General features: G+C 36.6%; 1 protein-coding gene across 1 annotated transcript; it reads right to left on the reverse strand.

The window, feature by feature from the left end:
- On the reverse strand, positions 1 to 18,338 carry BORA (BORA aurora kinase A activator). The gene is made up of 12 exons (XM_010173104.2): positions 18,167 to 18,338; positions 16,917 to 17,023; positions 13,233 to 13,278; positions 11,568 to 11,649; positions 10,280 to 10,345; positions 9,450 to 9,506; positions 7,410 to 7,627; positions 5,942 to 6,095; positions 4,013 to 4,614; positions 3,473 to 3,604; positions 1,775 to 1,952; positions 1 to 33 (listed from the first exon to the last, which is right to left on the reverse strand). Exons 1-11 carry the CDS (start codon positions 18,320 to 18,322, stop codon positions 1,803 to 1,805), a joined length of 1,770 nt encoding a protein of 589 aa, XP_010171406.1. The 5' UTR covers positions 18,323 to 18,338; the 3' UTR covers positions 1 to 33; positions 1,775 to 1,802.
- Positions 18,339 to 18,782: the final 444 nt, after the last annotated feature.

Raw genomic sequence — 18,782 nt, forward strand, 5'->3', positions numbered from 1 at the left:
TTCCATCCAGTATCCTGGCACTGGGTATCCTCACTGTGAAAAGACAGGAAGACAGCTCCACCTGCAGCATGTACTAGAATGGACCTTCCTTTTTGATTAATCCAACAAAGTTTACTTCACAGCTCTACAAACACCAAGCCCTGACACACCTTCTTAGGAAATTGCCCTTATCTTTTCTTCCCACCTCAGTCACTAGGGCTAGAAGATTACCATATGGATTTTTTTCCCCCATTCCCATTTACAAATTCCAGAAGGTTCTTTTCAACAAATCCAATGAAATTTAACCAAATCTGATTTGATTAGTCAAAGGGAGTTCTGGGCTTTCAGACCCTCCTCCTTCCATTACTTTTGTTCATCAATAGTTTTCTTAAAAGTATTTATATTAATACTTTTTGCAGTAAGTGGCATGCAAATGTTCATTATATTCCTAAATGTTTATCTAAATATTTCGGTAATTTCTATAAGCAACGTAATAGCATTGGGAATTAAATGTAAGAGGGAAGTAAAAGTCTAATGGTATGGTTTACTAGAAAGAAGGCTACATCTTGCTCTTAAATTGTGTACTGAGACCAATTAACCTCATTGCACCTTCTTATGTTCCTTCAAAAGGGAGCATCAGTTTGGACACAAGTATTCTTAGGAGATGCTGAGGGAGTCAGGTGATCAACTGCAAAATTAGTACTAATGCAGTTACTAAAGCAACAACACTATAATTTAATTTTAAAGTAACCAATAGTACATTTTACTGCAGTACATGGTGAAGCTAACTGACGGATATGCAGTTTTCTGTCAAACCAAGGAAAACACTGTTCAAGGAACTGCTAAGGGCTTCCTCTGATATAAAGCTTATTTTATTCCTAGGAGAATTAAACCTTTTATTTTTTTTTAATTGTGGAAAAGTATGTAATTTCCATAACTAGAATGAAGTTTTCATGCAGCTGTTCTGTTCACAAGGAAAACTTAATTACAAGGAGGAGCCTGGTATTGAAATGAAAGCACTCATTTTTAACAGCTTGCAGCCTACTAGAAAATAGACACATATTCCAGGGACCCATTTCTGGAACACTAGTTTTATTCTTTCCTTGTGAAAGTCACAGCTGAGTTTCATCAGTGTTACTTTAGACCAGTATTCACAGACACTCGCCCCTCTCATGTTACACCCCAGCCCTGCTCTCATCACACCCCCAGCAGTTTGTTTCTGACCAGTGGCTCCTTTGTGGTACCAGCAGTAGTATTCCTGAAACCACACAATAGATCTGACCAGGGGAAAAGCAATACATATCAAAACCAATACCCCTTCTTGCCTTTCTTTTTTCTCTCCCCTGAAGAAGAATTTCCCTCGTGCCTTAGGGAGTTCTGTCTTAAACTGTAGGTGTTTCTGCAGTTACATTGGCTCCTATGCAAGTTACTCTGGGTTTGCTCAGTCTACCTGAAATCCTCCTCTTGAAGTTATGTCCAAACTTTCAAAACAAGGCTCCGTGTGGAATCCACCCTAATCACAGAAGGAACACAATTCTGAAAAAACACTAGATTTCTTTGTATCATGTCTCAGCCACCTTAATTTTCAAAAGGATCACTTAGCGATACCAATAAATTTGTTAATAAGACCTGGAAAACCCCACATGATTTAAAAACTCCCTTAATATGTACCAGACAATTTATTATATTTGTATTAATAAAGCAAAATAGTATGTATAATCCAAGTAACTGAGGTCATATATATAAAAGTTTATTAGCCAACACAGTTTAAGTTCTCCATCAGAAAATGACATACCATTTTTGTGAAATCCCTGAACTTGAATTTAATTTTTATGTTTCCAGGCAGAAATGTTGCAAGTTGCATTTTGACCAAATACTGTACTGTGTGATTTTGCTTTTTGGAAACAGGATTGCTTCTCTGGAGATTTTGCTCTCAGCAACTGATTGTCCTTATGGTTTAAAATGGAGCACTCCTAGAGTAATAAGGAAAAGTTAATTTAAAAAAACATTTTCACAAAAATTACCCAAAAGAAACAGGACACAAACTAACTATCTGAAAATTTCAAGTTACAATTAGTACCTCAGCCTCCCATCTCTCCCCTTCTGAAACAAAAAGAAATTAAAGATAATGTTTTCTCTGCACAAATCTTTGAGATGTGCTGTCAGCAAGAACCTTCATTCAGACCACACATGCTCTGAATAAGCCAGACTCTATTCTTTCAACCAGCAATGCCCATGCTTTTTTCTTTTCATTCTCTGTGGGTTCTCTGTTGTGAGAGCTGAATTAAGTACTTAATGCCTCCACACTTAAATCCCAATCCAAAATGCAAAGTTGGGCTTAGTCAGGATCTAGCAATTGAAAGACTGGCAGTGGGAAAAGACAGCTGCATGACATCGCTGAGTTTCTAGGACAGGTTTGATATTGGACAATGCACTCTGATGAATCCACATTCACATGTATAATCCATGTCCACCAGCGTGACTGGAGCAAGACCTCAGAGTAGATGAGTATTTTTAAAAGTTAAAGATAAAATATCCATCTGTTATTCTGTTAAGGGCACACTTACCCTAATGTTAAATAAGCAGAGTTCAAAATTTGATGTCAATGGCCTGTAAGAAACCATCAATCTGCTCTTCACCTTGGCAGAGAAGGGGCTATTAGCATGGCAAATACAGAAGTCAGGGCTGAATGGGTGTGAGTCTTTCTATAACCTGGTACTACTGGTCAGTACTGTCTCCCCTTCAGACTGTAAATGGTGCTAAATAGTAAACCATAAACTATTAAGTTTGTAAGACAGTAAGACCATAATTACCAAGTGAGAGATGATCTTTGCTCTCCCTTCAAAGAAACTAGCCTTGCTTTGCATTCTCTGGAAGAACTCCTTCCCATCAATCACAAGATTAAAAGCTTGGGAGACTTGCTAGATATGTATTGTCTTTTGTTGGGTTTTTTTGGTTTGTTTTTTTAGATAGGTCATCAGAGGGGTTGTACTCAAAAGACTGTACCCAAGCAGAAAGTTCTCCACCAAGTCAGCAGGCCAGGTATGGTTCAGAAAACTTGAGGCTAGTTTATGAAAAGAAGTGGCAGACATTTTTTCCCAAAAAACTGTGCTTCTCCACAGGCACACATTTAAAAACTTAGCAATAAAAAAAAAGCAGCAAGAACAACAAAAATAAAAATAAGAGACAGACTACAATACATCAGAAGCCACGAGCAGCCTCACAACTACCCTTTATGTACTTACTCGGTTTGCTCTGAAATTACCTTTGCCATTGTCAGAGAACACAAAAATATTATTGCCCGCTGACAATATTTGCCCTGCATTTAGTCCTTGTTTTCAACATAAAAGTTGAACTAGTGCTACATTAACATGCTCTCTATTATCACCTGACAGTCTCTCCCCTCACTCAGGCTCCCTGAAACTGAATAAACCAGGGAATGGATACTTTAGATGGGAAGGCTATCACTTCTGTATCACAATTTAACTCCTACCTTTGTTCTAAGAAGGTGAGATTTATTCTGAAACACATTCGTATTCACATCATTTTCTCTGCAACTGTTTTCAGCTCCTGCAGTATCCATAATGCTGCTTCCACAAGTCTGTGTATTATAACCACTGTCCACCTGAAATCAAGAGCAGGGCTTTAAAAATGTACTGCAATTTATCACCTATAATAAACTTCTCAGATTGTCATACCTGATGACTTGCATTTGATTAAACGAACTTAATCCAGCAAATCAGCTACCATCAGTTAATAACAAAAGCAAATTGTAAATGAGCCTGTCAGAATTAGTTTGGATTAAGTAAAAAGTATTACTGCACCTAGTAACACAAAAATAATTTGTAATTGCTACGCTGACTCCACTGAGAGGGAAAAGGGGATGAGGGGGAAGGAAGTAAAAGTCACCACACAACCTGCATGCCACATCCAATAAGAGAAAACAGGTAATTACTTCCAGAACGGTATACAAACTAAAAGTTAGTACGTCAAGCTCAGTTTTACAGAGAAGCAATAGAAGTTTTATCTTTACCTGAATACTACTGTTGTCACAAGGAATCGCGCTGCTTTCTGCCAGAGGTGACATGCACATGCGAGAGTTTTCAATACTGAAAGTAATCCCTGTCATAAAGCTGGTCATCGGCGCATTGCTGGTGCCAACTGTTTCTTTTATCCACGTGTTTTCCTCTGACACTTCAACTGCATCAGCCATATCTACAGTATTATTTTCCTTTGAGCCTTCTATATCCTGAAATGATGACAACCTTTGATGACAAGCTTCTGAGCGATCTGGTGCAATAGACACAGTCGCTACAACAAGATGTGTGCCATGTGCAAAAGTGTCACCGTCTTGCTGACATAAGTTTATTCCATTATCTATGTCTGGGAACCGAGCTTCTGCTGGAGGAGCATTTTCCTTGTCTTCCTCATCCTCACCGTGATTCTCAACTGCAATTGGTATTCTAATGACAGAAGTCTGATACTGGGCAGTTCCTCTACATGCTCCAAGCCTCACAGGAGAAAAATTTTTAATTGGAGAACAACCATCTATATAAGGACTTCTTGTAGTTGAGGCTGTCATTCTATTAGAGGAAGAAGGAATATCTGGAGAACGAAATGTAAATTTTCTTTGGTCTGTAAAAAACAAGAGTTATTCTGTTAGGCATCAGATGCAGTTCAAGTCACCATCCTCAAAGCCCTACAGTCCTTTGAATAGCTATAGCCAACTGCACAGTATTTTACTGATCACTGTCTCCCAGCTCCAAGGCATTCTTAAAAAAAACTAACAGGAAAAAATAGCAACAAGAAACCAAACACCACCAAAACAAACAAAAAAAAACCCCACCACAACAAAAAGTGCCAAAAAACCCCCAAGACATTTAAAGTATCATGATAAGGTAGGTTTTTAATCCCATTTTTACTACCAAATTTGTTTCCTACAGTAGTTTTCTGTACCAGAGGCCTTGCGTTTTCAAATGTCAATACCACAGTGTTCACAGGAAAATGTGTGAAGGCTGGTTCTGTGGCTTTTTTTTCCCCCTGAACAAATATAAATACACATATTCTATAGGCTTTAAAAAAAATTGGGGTAGCAATAAAGTTTTCAAGAAAATCAAACAAGTGGGAAAACACCTAAGCAATCTCCACATATAATTGTGTTGAAATATCACAAGGCTTATGGGAGCAAAATCATTTATAAACATGCCATTAAGTCTTCCCATGCAATGGAAGAAACATGAAATACTGAAACTTTCTAGAGCAATAAGGACACAAAATGTTTGCGATTTCTTCACAACTAGATAGAAGGAAGAAATTTTTTCCAATAAGGGTGGTGAAACACTGGCACAGGTTGCCCAGAGAGGTGGTAGATGCCCTATTACTGGAAACATTCAAGGTCGGGTTGGACGGGGCTCTGAGCAACCTGATCTAGGTGAAGATGTCCCTGGTCACTGCAGGGGGAGTAAACTAGATGATCTTTAGAGGTCCCTTCCAACCCAAACTATTTTACAATTCTATGATTCTTCACTAGTCAGTTTCATTTCAAAAAATCTTGACAATCACATGATTTGAAAACTCAAGCTAAACACAATTTCTCCAATTAAAATGCTTCAGGTTGGGCCAAATCAGAATGTGACCTAACTTAGTTCAGGCATATGGCTCTAAACCCACTCCTCACACTAGATTAACCCTTTAAAGTTTTTTCATTCCTCTTAGGTGTCACTCCCTTCTTCTAAAACATTTTCCCTAGTTGATTTTTTGCAAGCAGATACACTTCACTCTTTCACACCATTAAGATATTTCACTGCTAAACAGTAAACGTGTCATATAAGAGGAAACTGCTGGTCTGCAGAGCACAGTAACTTGTCTCCAAACAGAAACAAGTTCCAGGAAGAATGCAGCAGTTTTTATAATCAAAACATATAAATGAAGAAAGAATAATACATATACAATCAAACCATACCTGACAGTGGTGTCTTTCTTATGTGAAAAGCAATTGGTGAAAAACTAGGAGAACCATGATGAGCAGGAGACCCCTCTGGAAACGTGGGACTGGTTATACTTCCCAGACTATAAGCCCTTGCTCCTCCCTGAATAGGACTTGATGAAAACTGACCCTTCAGTAAAAAAGAAAAAGAGCAAATTTTCACAATGTAAACTTTGACTAATATGTGTATGTAAAATGTTCTCTAATTAAAAAGCCTAATACGGCAGCACTGAGGAAAACTAAACCCGTACAATGACAATCTCCATCATTAGTTTAGCTTAAATATTCCAGTTGCAACTCTTCACTTGGATTTTTATGCCTCTACATAGGAAAAGAGAAATGGACTCAAACTGTCTTGTAATACCAACTAAGCCTATAATATAAGTTATATTTAAGAACTATGAGAAGGTTAACCAGGGAATTAATACTATCTGTGTATATAGTCAAGTATGTAATCTCAATTTCTTACTCATAGCATGGCAGATGAAAGCGAGTCACTATTTATATTTTAATGGAATCCATATTATCTGAATTATTTAATGCAGCAGCAGATAAAATACTTTTCCTCAATAAAAGAGAATAGTGGTTTTGATCTTGCTTAAGTGTGTGGTGCAAAAAGAAAAGTCACTTCTAGCAGTATAATTATGTTGTAGGAATTCTTTACTAGGTTACCACAGTGAGGACTTTTTTTAAAGCCACACTCTTGCTGACGTAGCTTTTTTCCCCATGCACTTCAGCCACTGAACAGAAGAAACAGGACCACCTAAACCAGTTCAGCCGTGCTATGTCTACCTGAGAATAAGATTCATCTTGCTTAATTTAAAAAACATTATGTTCTGTGTTCTAATAAATGTCTGTTCATCTGAAATCTCTAGTCAATGGAAAAGAAAAAAGTGTATTTAGCACTGCATTCAAAGATCCACAGGTCATTTCTTCCACCACAAATGAGTGGATGAGCTATATGGAGAATAATTATATCACCTGTTCATACCAACTAGTATTTTAGACAGCAGTTTATGGATTTAAACAGGCCTTTTTTTTTTGTATACACTTTTTATATAAAAAATAGTTTCAACATGCTTTCAGCAAGTCTTGTATATGTATTGATTCTTACTTCCTTTTCATAACATAAAATTAAAGCATAATTCCTTCTATACAAAAGAACAGCAACATAATAATTTGATAGAATAAAAAGTCAATAATAATTTCTTTCAAGACTTTTTTTGTTCACATTCTTTTTTTCTGATTTTGGAATTTGATTAAAAAAAACCTACCACCTTTGGTCTAATACCTACTGTCTCACAAAGCAGTTGTAGCTTATTAAAAACATGGTCATTCATCTTGTGAAGTCTGTCAGAACACAGAATTGGTACAGCCTGCTTTAGGAACTACTCTTTGCCAGCTAAGTCACATCCCATCCAGCCCCCAGAACCAGGCTACTTACTGAACTAGATGTTTCCAGAGGACTTCTGCACCGGACTGGAGATATGTCAATTGAACAAAGCACTCCAAGTGGCTTACTACCACATGGACTATGCAGAGAAGGGGATAAACACTCAGATACACTTCCATTTTCTTCTAAAAACAGCTTTCTTCTGAGTGATGAAGAGCTCAGATTTTCCTGAGACTGATCAGCAAATTCATCAGTTCTAAAATATTCACCTAGAAATATGGAGGAGAAGTCGTTTCCAGTAAGAATGCAAGAAAAAAAAGTATCTTCCACTATGGAGACATATATAACTTAATTAAAACACTTAATCCAATTTACCAATACAGCAAGGAATTAACCTAATTTAGGCATCTATTCCAAAGGACTGTTTGTTATTAATAAATCCACTCTGTCTACCAAGGTCCCACTTCTGCCTATCATCCTTTAATGCTAGTCTGCATTTAAAATAAATAAATAGATAAATAAAATTGGCTACCATCTACTTACTGGCCTCTTTCCAAACTGGTATTACTCTTCACATTTGAGTTGTGAAGAAGGGGTTACCATACTACCAAAGCAAGATGAGGCCCTTTTTCAGGTCTCACATATGCTTCGATGTTCATGGTAATTGATACCCAAAGGCAAACCAGATTCAACTCTAACAAAGTCAAAGCAGTTAGCGGCTTACAGTAAAAAACCATACGGATCTTAACAAACACCTATTAAAATATGCTGAGACTTACTCGAGCATTTAATTTTTTGCTCCTGTCCTGTTCTAATTGGGTATTTCTTTTAAGAGAATTGTTTTCACGAGTTCACAAACTATTAATTGATGGAAGTATTTGTTAAGATCACTGAAGCAATAGATACAGTTCTGTTTTAATTCTGATGACCCACAATCAAGGTTGTGAACTTTAATACCAGAAAAGTACCATGCAGATAAAAACCTCTGAGCTGGCTATACCAAATATTTCCATATTTGAACTGTAAGAACAGGCCTTTCCAACCCTCTTGCCTGAGAAGCTGGCAGCAATTGCTTAATATAGCAGTTATAATCAGACTGATAATTTGGATTTCTCTCCCCACTCAGTAGTCATGGCTTTTTTGCCACAGCACAACTTCTACTCAATGCCATGGCTTCAGCTAAATTAAAGGCACAGAATTATAGCATAGCTCTGCTCAAGGCAAGGCCAGGCTATAAGCCTCATGGCAGCAAATTAAATCAAACAGCTCCGTTAAGTTAGATAATTGATTTGGGTAAGGCATGGAGGTGTCTTTTGCTAACTACCTTTTATGCATTCAGAACTGTTAATCAGTTTCTGATTGTTCTCCATAACCTTCCTCTTTTATCTTTATGCTTACACTCAAATCATGGAATACTGCGTCCAGTTCTGGAGCCCCCAACACAAGAGAGACATGGACCAGGTAGAACAAGTCCAGAGGAGGCCACCAGGATGATCCGAGGGCTGGAGCACCTCTCCTATGAGGACAGGCTGAAAGAGATGGGGCTGTTCAGCCTGGAAAAGAGAAGGCTCCAGGGAGACCTTATAGCGGCCTCCCAGTACCTGAAGGGGCTACAAGAAAGCTGGGGAGGGACTTTTCATAAGGGCAGTTAATGACAGAACAAGGGGAAATGGGTTTAAGTTGAAAGAGGGGAGGTTTAGATTAGATATTAGGAAGAAATTCTTCACTGTGAGGGTGGTCAGACACTGGAACAGGTTGCCCAAGGAAGCTGTGGATGCCCCCTCCCTGGAAGTGTTCAAGGCCAGGCTGGATGAGGCTTTGAGCAACCTGATCTAGTGGAAGGTGTCCCTGCTGATGGCAGGAGGGTTGGAACTAGATGATCTTTAAGGTCCCTTCCAACCCAAACCATTCTATGAGTCTATGATTCTGTGTCCCACCCAACACACAGTAACTATTTAGAACACATACTTAAAACTTTCATTCATACAGAGGGTTTTCAATATTTCGTAAGAAAAAAAAAAAAAAACAGCAAACAATACCAAAACAAGTTTTCTATTTAGACACTCATAATTAAATTTAGATATGACATACCTAGTATTTTTTCTAAATTAAAATCCACTGGCAAAGACAGTACTGTCTGACAAGCAGCTGCAATGAATAAAAGCAACAAAATTAGCTTGCAGTGACCTTTCACTGAAACTGTAGTAACAAAAATTCACTTTCAAATTGGATTACAATTGAGCTATTTAAGCTAGAGGTGCAATAAGGAAAAGTGTTAATTAAAGCTAGGATTCTGATTTGATAACACTATATGCAGCACACTCAGACCCAGAGATAAAAAACAAGGGTTGTAACATAAAAGCCTCTAGAGGCATTCTTAACTGAGGAGAAAGGTCTCTGAAGAAAGGAAGGGTTCAAAAAGAAATGGGAGAAAGATCATCAAAATACCCTATGAAAAAACATGACCTATTTATCTAAATTGAAATAGTTCAAAATATGTTGTAAGATTTCTGCTATTTGGCAGAGAAAATAATCAAGATTCTCTAACCCAAAACAATCCAAGACATTAAAGGTTTCTTGGAACTGCAATTTACCCATAAACCTGAGGCTTATATTCACTTTTTAATTCAGAAAAAGTACATACATTGAGTTGGAAAAAATGCACTCTACAGTCTACAGAGGACTTCAGTTTTTACTTTGGAAAAAAATATGAAAGAGTATAATAGAGTAATAGTAATAATTCTCTAAATTACTATGAGAAATTGATAGTAAAATTAATAGTACCATACAGTTCAAGAAAAAATATTTATACAGGAATATTAACCAAAAAATCATTCCCTTTTGAAGTTCAATAACCATTAAACAATGGGATATTTTGCTTTAGAGAAAGCCTCTAATTTCAGACATTGTCTTTTACCCACCATTGCTTTTACCAGGCTGCAAAGTTAGCTGTCTTCCAATTGGAGAAATGTTATTTAGATCTATGGCTGTAAAACAGATAAGAACTTAAATTTAATCAAACATTGCATATAGAGTTTTGAAACCTACCAGCAGTAAGTTAGAATATTTAATACAACCAAACAAAATTTTTGCATCAAAGTTTGGAAGAGATTAGAAAGAAGTACCAATAAAAGGTTACCATTAGAGATGATTACAAGAATTTTAGCACCTTTCCATTAAAAAAAAAAAGCTTAATGAAGTAACATGAACTGCGCCCAAATCTTTGTCTCCTGCAGCCTCCTCTACATTACAGAGATTTAAAACAAACTTAGCCAAACAGTTTGTGTTCAAGTAAAACACATTTCCAGAAAATCATGCAGTCTGGACTTGAAGATTAAGAATCTACCACTCCACCCTTTTTTCACAGCTAAGGATCACATTAAACCATTTTATTTCACCCCTCACTTTCCCAGGTCTAAGATTGTGTCTTATGTTCTCTGCCCAAATGATTCTCTTAGAGTTGACAATTAAAAATACATTATCCACAAGCTGCATCTCCTTGATAAAAATTTCTAACAGCTTAGCTTCTTCCAAATCTTGCAAAAATCCCCAAACACTTATTTAAGAATCTCTTCCCAAACAATACTGAATGCAAACAATACTTTACAGCTGACATTTGTCCAGTTTGTAACCCATTTACTGTGTATTCTGTTGCTTATACATAAACTTTAGAACAACAGCATTAATAATAAAATCTAATACTGGCATAAACTAAAACTTAGAAAATTCACAACCCTACATTCAGTGACAGTGAGTTAGCAGGACACTAAGAGGACAACAGGAATTTACATAGCAAGGAAGAGTAGAAAAATATGGAGCTCAGCTTCCCATAAACTTATATTGGCAGGAAAGCAGTCAGAACAAGTCAGACATGCAGATATCAGAAGAACAGAGCAAAGTAGAAGACTTGGCTATTAACAGTCTTGATGCAGCAATGTTGTGTGTATAAATTAAACTGGTTGAAGACAGGTTATGAAAGGAAAAGATTTAAGAACAAGAATCAAATATAACAAAAAGGAAAAATTATGTAACATTCTGGATTAATAAATTATTTTTAAGCAAATAAAGCACTTGGAGAGAACAGATAAAACCTATCAGTGGTGCCACCTTTTATCATTAGTTCATAAAATTTGAGATTGAAAAAAAATTACGCCTCATAATTTCTCCAAAAGCTACGTAATTTCAGGTGGACACATAAAAGCAACTTACATTTGGTTGAATTAAACTGAGAAACTTGCTTGCCTTCATGTTCAGTCCAAGGAGAAGGAACTATGAGTCTTTTTGTGAAAAACTAGAGTAGAACAGGAACAAACCATCTTAGCACTTTTAAAAATTGGACTCTCAAATTTACATTAGTACCCTGAACAAGAAAAAAATTAAGTAATATCTTTTGCTACTCTCAGATCTTAAGAATTTTAACTCTTCCTTCCACAAAACAAATAGAGTTATTCCTTATACCTAAAATATATTTCATTATTTCAGGCCCAGAGAGGTTAAAGAAAAAACAATTTGATGTGAAGAAGACCCCCATGTTCTTTATGACACATACCACATCAGATCTTTCAAGTCTACAGAGTGAAAATTGTACAAAAGTTTAATTTAACACTAATTACTCATTTAAAAATTTAAACTGTCTCTACCATACTTATTGAACAGCAGTTTAACATAATTGTGTTCAAATTTTCAGTCTGTTGAAGAGTAGTTGTATTATGACAATTGAGCTATTTCGCAGAAATGCTAAAGAGTCACTGTAGTAACAGCAAAAGAAGAGAAAAGCCAAGGCTTTTGGGCAATATTATTAGTGTATTTGGCTAAACCAGTTAGCAGTGACACATTTATGAGTACGAGCACCTCGGTCTTTCTTTGAACCAGAAACTATAACTGCTGTCACAGCTGCACCCTAGAACACTGATGCTGAGGAGATGAATGCTATTACATAGCTTCAAGAAATGCATGGCAAATCCTGTTCTCACAATAAAAGCAGGACTCAAAGCAAATGAAAAAAAACTCAGCTTGAAACACTCAACTATTAAAGGTATCATTTTTATCAGAGACATGGTTTCAAGCTGTTCAGCTACATAATAATCCATTAGCTTATGCCCCACAAAGAAGAAATATCCTTTTTAATGCAGATTTAGAACAACAGAGTATCTTAGCTGCAGGTCAACTACATAGCACATTTATGGAATCATAGAACATATTTTTTTGTTTCTAGAGAAAGAAACTGGTAACAGCATAATACAGTATAAAAAGGTCAGTAACACTGAGGAAGACTTGCCTATCAGAGCCTTTCTTTTATTTTTTTTAAATTGCAATAAAAATTACATTGAAGATTTTTATAGTGAAGATTTGAAACACTTTACTTTTCCTTCTCCGCCAGCCAAATGGATAGTGAAAAATAAAATGAAAACAGGACAGAAAGAATTACAAGCTACCAGAAGAAAGTCCTGCCTCCAACTAACCCAACTTTGGAGCAAACAAAAAATCACCAAGGTTCTGCTATAGTTTTCAAAATGCAATAAAAGAAACTAAGCTGACACTAACAGTTACTGTAAAACCCAAAATACAAACCCATTGTTTTTAACCCTAAATTAATTATTTGTAAGAGTTATCTTACAGCTACATTCCTGAAAGCAATATGAAAGAAGTAAGATCTGTTGTTTTGACCTACAGGTGTGTGAAATAAGATGGGAAGAAAAAGACCACATGGATTCCAACTGCAACCGCAAGGGGTGAGGACAAAAAATTACTTTCTTACTGCCAGCAAAATGTAACAGGCTTCTGGGTTTTGAAATCCTGTAATAGACACAGATCTTTTTTGTAGGTATGTAGCTAAAACAAATCAGTACTTGATAGCACAGAAAGTTTTATTACCTCCTCAATGGCTTTTTGCCTCCTGTCTTCTGTCTCCTTATCAATTCTAAGTAACAAAAGAAAAACAAGTCAATTATCAAAACCATCACATAATTGGAAAAAAAAGTAAAGTCCAACCATTTTGGACTGTTGTTTACAGATGCTTAAGAGAAACATTATAAATGAAATTGCACTAAACCCTAAATCTTATGATGTTTTCATGGTTATGTCCAATAATCTCATACTATAACTATAGAAATATAAATACACTTCTCAGTTATTTCAGTTCATTTGAAAGAGATCTGTACCATTTATAAGTACATATTTGCAAATCTTCTATTTACTCCTTGTATCAGCAAGTATTTTTATCTGGACAAAAACTCAATCATATCTGATCTTCCAAAATAATTAATTTAGTTATGTTGAATTTGTCATATGAACAGATTTTAGTGTTAAAGTTGCCACGAGATTAGGTTTAAAAAAAAAATCTCACTACAAAATCAAGCAGAATAGAAAACAGAGCTGTAAGCAGCAAAAGAACAACAGAAGATACTCATGGAATGTTTGCATACTCCAGTTCCTGACACAGCCCACTTTCCCAGCACAGAGTTAGCCCTTTCAAACAGCTACTCTGCCATATTGCCCTCAGTTCAGGATACAATATCGTATTTCAGTTTGGATCAATTAACACATTCCTCTATGCAGCTTTTAACCTGATTTAAAAAAAAAGTTACTTCAGCTGTGTTCAAACGATGTGTGAGATTCTACATTTGTACTTCCTTTAACAGTCACCTTCAAGTCTCACTTTCAGTAACTATTATGTAATTTATAAGCGTCAAAAAAATTTCCAAGTAATATTCATCAGTCTTATATGCATCACATCATACTTTCATACACCTGAATTACTATACCTGAATTACCCTTGAATAATTTTATAAATCAGTAAGATAACAGACATCATTAGCTACACAAACACATGTAGGTGCATAAACTCTCCCTCACAGCCCTCTTTCTCTGATGCTAATCAGACTTTGAACAGACCTGCAATACTTGGACATGCCACCTGCACCTCTGTCTGCCTAGATGATGCTGAAGTGACAATTCTATGAAGACACTTGCACAAAATTCAGTTATTGTACCAAAAAAAATAAGAATACAATTATTGTATATTTATACATAGTGGATCAAAAGTAACAAGCACCTTTACAAGCCAGATTCCAAAGGAGAAACAGGAGAACTGGGGAAACAGTTCTCACTGAAAGTGCTGGTCAGTGTAGAGAGGATGTTTTTTCTTCAGTGCATAACTCCAGGAAAATTACAAAGCCAAAACATCACATGTATTTAACAAGCATAAAAACAAGCCAGTCTTGCGTGCAACTTCAAGCAACAGAGCACTTGCAACTGTGACACACAGAGTGCAAGATGCAGTACAGATTTTTCTAATACTTAACATATAATAGCAGAGCATCCGTTTCAGAAACATTCAGGATCTACCAGTTAAATAAAAAAGAGGAAAGCTTGTGGACAAGACTCTGCCACTGTGTCTGATCAATTACTGACAGACTATTTTTCACTAACACAGCCTGCCAGGAAGAAGTTCTCCTAATCATTTTATAAGTGGTGCAATAAACACACAGCACACAGATGATACTGGAAACAGTACTACTGCCCAAAATCAAGTCTGCACGTGATACACACAGACTTTGCAAAGTGCTCATGAGCTTTTTACACTGTGCTGCTACTCAAACTGTTTTCACTGCATAACAGAGAACTAAAAGTTTGAGATATTTATACACCAAATTTCTTATGCTTGTGGTTTGTTACAACTAATTGAGAAAATGACTTGTTAGCAAGCACTATTAAAATGGAGTATATAATTTGTGTAACATTATCCATGGGCTTCAACACCTCAATTCTTTTATCAAGAACTTTTCATGTCAAGACATGTATTTACGACACTTTCGTTTCCACAAAGTAGTATTTATGAAATGTAAATTAAAATCAGTTGCCATACAAAACCTTACACACATGCACATATATATATACACATATGTATTTAACTATGCAGTTTGCAGGCACCAGAAATAACCACCTCAGTCTGTACTACACTGAAACATGCAAGCATGGACACAGCAAATCTACACAGAGATGAACTTGCCTCTTTCTAGTCATGTCAGATGATTTTAAAAAAAACCCCACCAAAACAGTGGACACAGTAGGACGGACTGAAAGGATCCACTGAGACAACGCATGTTCATATCTGTAGGCCGTGCCACTAATCATCATTGCAATTGTCACCCAAGCCATCTAAATTAAAGCTAGTTTGTGTGTCCTAACAGGCTTCCAGAAATAATGTAACCAACTCCCTAAAAACAGAAGGCTGAAGGCTTTATGACATATAAATAGCATTAGAGTCTGAAACCTACTGGCTACTAGAGGAAGGTCAGGAAACAAACATGTTAAGAAAACAAATACTGACATTAAGACATGGTAGTTCACAGAAACAGTTGAGGACAGTTATGTTCTTTCTACACCTTCACTGTAGCAAGAAATTAATATTCCTTCTTATACCTCTTTCTATTCAAAAAGAGAGATGAAGGTTCAGTCAGACGCCAAGAACAATGAATATTTTTTATGATGAAGGTGGTGAAACACTGGAACAGGTTGCCCACAGAGGTTGTAGGTGCCCAATCCCTGGAAACATTCCAGGTCAGGTTGGACGGGGCTCTAAGCAACCTGGTCTAGTTGAAGATGTTCTGGCTCACTGCAGGGGAGTTGGCCTAGATGACCTTGAAAGGTCCCTTCCAACCCAAACCATTCTATGAATGAATATTCAGAGGACTCTTGCCCTAAACAGCCCTCTATCTGTGTTTCATTTCACTACCAGGACTTGAAAGTCCTATAGGCATAAACAGGATGGAAGATTGTTTTATTATTCTATTACTGTGGTGCTTCATGTCTTAAGGTGCAATTCTTTGTTCAAGTTCATACCTGAGAAATGTATGGGAGTATCTACAGGATCCACTGTGTGGCCTTCCCTTGACTACCTTCACTTGGCATGTTGCTCTGTACTCTTAGTGTGCAAGAGTCCCTCAAGATGAGCTGGGAATACACGAAGCCTGTTTTACTTATTTGTTTTCCCCATGGAAAAAGTTTAGATCAAGATCTGCAAATTATTTCAAGTAACTAGCAATCCCCTTCTCCTCAAAAGACAGCAAGCTTATTGGTCTTCTCTCCTTCACATTAAGTCCAACTTACACCTTTCAAAAAGGGTACTGGCTTACCTAGCTAGTATCCCCAGCTCTACCCTTCTGCAGCAGTCCCAAACACCAAAGAAGCCTACCCTTCATAGGTCTCAGTATGGAACACTCTGAGAAGATAAACTGTGGTGTGACAAGGAGCAGAAGAGGTAGCTTGGTAACAATCATTGGCAAGACATTTTCTTGCTTCTGTTGACTGCTTTTATCTGGCTGTCTTCCAAATTGCAATCAGAAGGGATCAGCAGTTCTTAACATTAAAAAAGAGCAACACAGAGGCAGCCTCATCTCATGTAAATATTATATCCACACCAGGGACACATAAAAATCTATGTTAAAAGATTTGAATAAAAAGTCTTCAACACTGTGCTGAAATGTCAATAAAGCAAAATAACAGTGTTCCAGTATTCAAGCTAAGTTAACTGCATAAAAACAGATGGTAAGTTACCTAGCATGACTCAAATACATTGCTTGGCGTCGAACATCTTCCGAGTCAATTTCCACAGGATTTATTAGAGCAAGCTGATCAATAGACCATCTAAATTTTCCTGGTGTCTAAAAAAAGAAATGGACATCTTAATGCTTGCTAATCTAAAAAGATAAAAATAAAACCACAGGACAAATCTCAATGGAACAATGCAATTATAACTTTCATATAGTTTGCTTCAAAGACAATCACAAGAGTTTCTAATTAAATTATCTACTTAAAAAAAAAAAAAAGGAGTAAGTCAATCAGGCTTCTCTATCCTGGTAGCGGTATTGCAATTATTTACAAGAGAATATAAAGTGGAAGGTGATAGCTAATATTTACAAACTGAGGTGTCTTCGCAATTTCTGAGGACAGCTCTACTAAAGATACAAAACTTGGGATAAAATTTAGTTGCTTTTAGATTGACATAATCAAAACTGCAGTTCTATGAAAACCCAATGTCTGTACCTAACCCAAGTTATCTGAAAAATAGTCTTCCTTCCACCTCACATTTCCAAGAAGACTTAGGAGTTGCAACCTCATATGCACCCTGCAAAGTCTCCCTCATAGTACCGTGCACAGTGCACAACAAAACCCAATTCAGAAATAAAGCAACTCCACACCTTTTTTTAACACTTAGTTACAAAATACTGTTAAAATATATGTTTGAAAAATTATCTACCAAGCGAGACTTTTTAGTTTCATTAGGACAGCATCATCTTTACTGTTTATCAAAAATAATTCCAACTGCAAACCAGAATGCAATTTGCAACTAAAAAATGTTATATATACACAAAATCATTAACTTGATTCTATGAATATGCAAACAGCTCATAATAGAAGTGCAATTAAGTTTTACTTGCATCCAGCCTGCTTAGAACAGAAGTAGAAACTCTTTTTTTCCACTTTGAGTGGGACAAGAGCACCACATCCAACAACTGTCCTATATCTCCTTTCAACTGTTTTTGACACTTAGTGGGTATATGCTAATTTATCAATACACCTAATATCTAAAGAAAAAAAAAAAGCAGGAAGGTAGGGAGACTAAGTGACAATGTTAGTACTAAAAGCAGCATACTCCTGTAATGGGAAGAAACACCAAATGCCATGAAAATTCTTTGCCTTAGTATACGCATTAAAGTAAACACTAAATAAAATACACTTTCAAATGCATTTCAAAATATTAGCACTACATCTGTATAGTTACACAACTAAAGACTAGATCTTACAGAGGAGGATTTTGTAGACTTGAAGACTGAAGGACTGGAGACGATTTGCTCTTGAAGAGTATAATAATCAGTAGGACTTTCAAACGGATTCAGGACTGTGACTCGTCCTGGAGTTTCTGGTGTTATCTGCATTTTAGCTTCTTTTGTATCACCCATAACACTAAGCTATACCTGGAAAAGAGAGAAGGAGAGGATAAATGAAGGGAACAAAAGAGGAAATTGTAATTTTAACTTTTTAAGGTCAATCTAAAGGTTTCGGGAAGAGATAGTAATTTTTTTTAAGGAGCCAGAAAAATTTAACAGCCTAACAAAAACGAGGTTAACTTTGGCTTGGACCTGCTGCCATGTGAAGCTGACAAATAAGGCTGATCCGAAGAACAACTGAAAATAAAGAGAACCTATGGAAACGAGACTGAAAAGGCGATTTCAGAAACAAAACAAACCAAACCAAACCCCCACAACACCCAACAACAAAAGTTACACCAGAAGAAACGAAACGGTGATGAAGCCAAACGTATTCCTGGGGGGCAGCACACAGCAAACGCTGGCACCGAAGGGCTTTACCCAGAAATAAAGCGGTAGGACCGGAACGCGGGTACCACGGGAACGACCCCCC

Source organism: Antrostomus carolinensis, unplaced genomic scaffold (genome assembly GCF_000700745.2).
Source record: "Antrostomus carolinensis isolate BGI_N321 unplaced genomic scaffold, ASM70074v2 scaffold16288, whole genome shotgun sequence".
Taxonomy (NCBI): domain Eukaryota; kingdom Metazoa; phylum Chordata; class Aves; order Caprimulgiformes; family Caprimulgidae; genus Antrostomus; species Antrostomus carolinensis.

Bases quoted from the DNA above. Each gene is read 5' to 3' on its own strand.
- BORA (XM_010173104.2), bottom strand. From the start codon at position 18,322: ATGGGTGATACAAAAGAAGCTAAAATGCAGATAACACCAGAAACTCCA. The intron at 11,650-13,232 runs GTAATAAAACTT...GTTCTACTCTAG, and splicing joins GGCAAAAAGCCATTGAGGAG to TTTTTCACAAAAAGACTCAT. The intron at 4,615-5,941 runs GTATGGTTTGAT...TGTTTTTTACAG, and splicing joins AAGAAAGACACCACTGTCAG to ACCAAAGAAAATTTACATTT.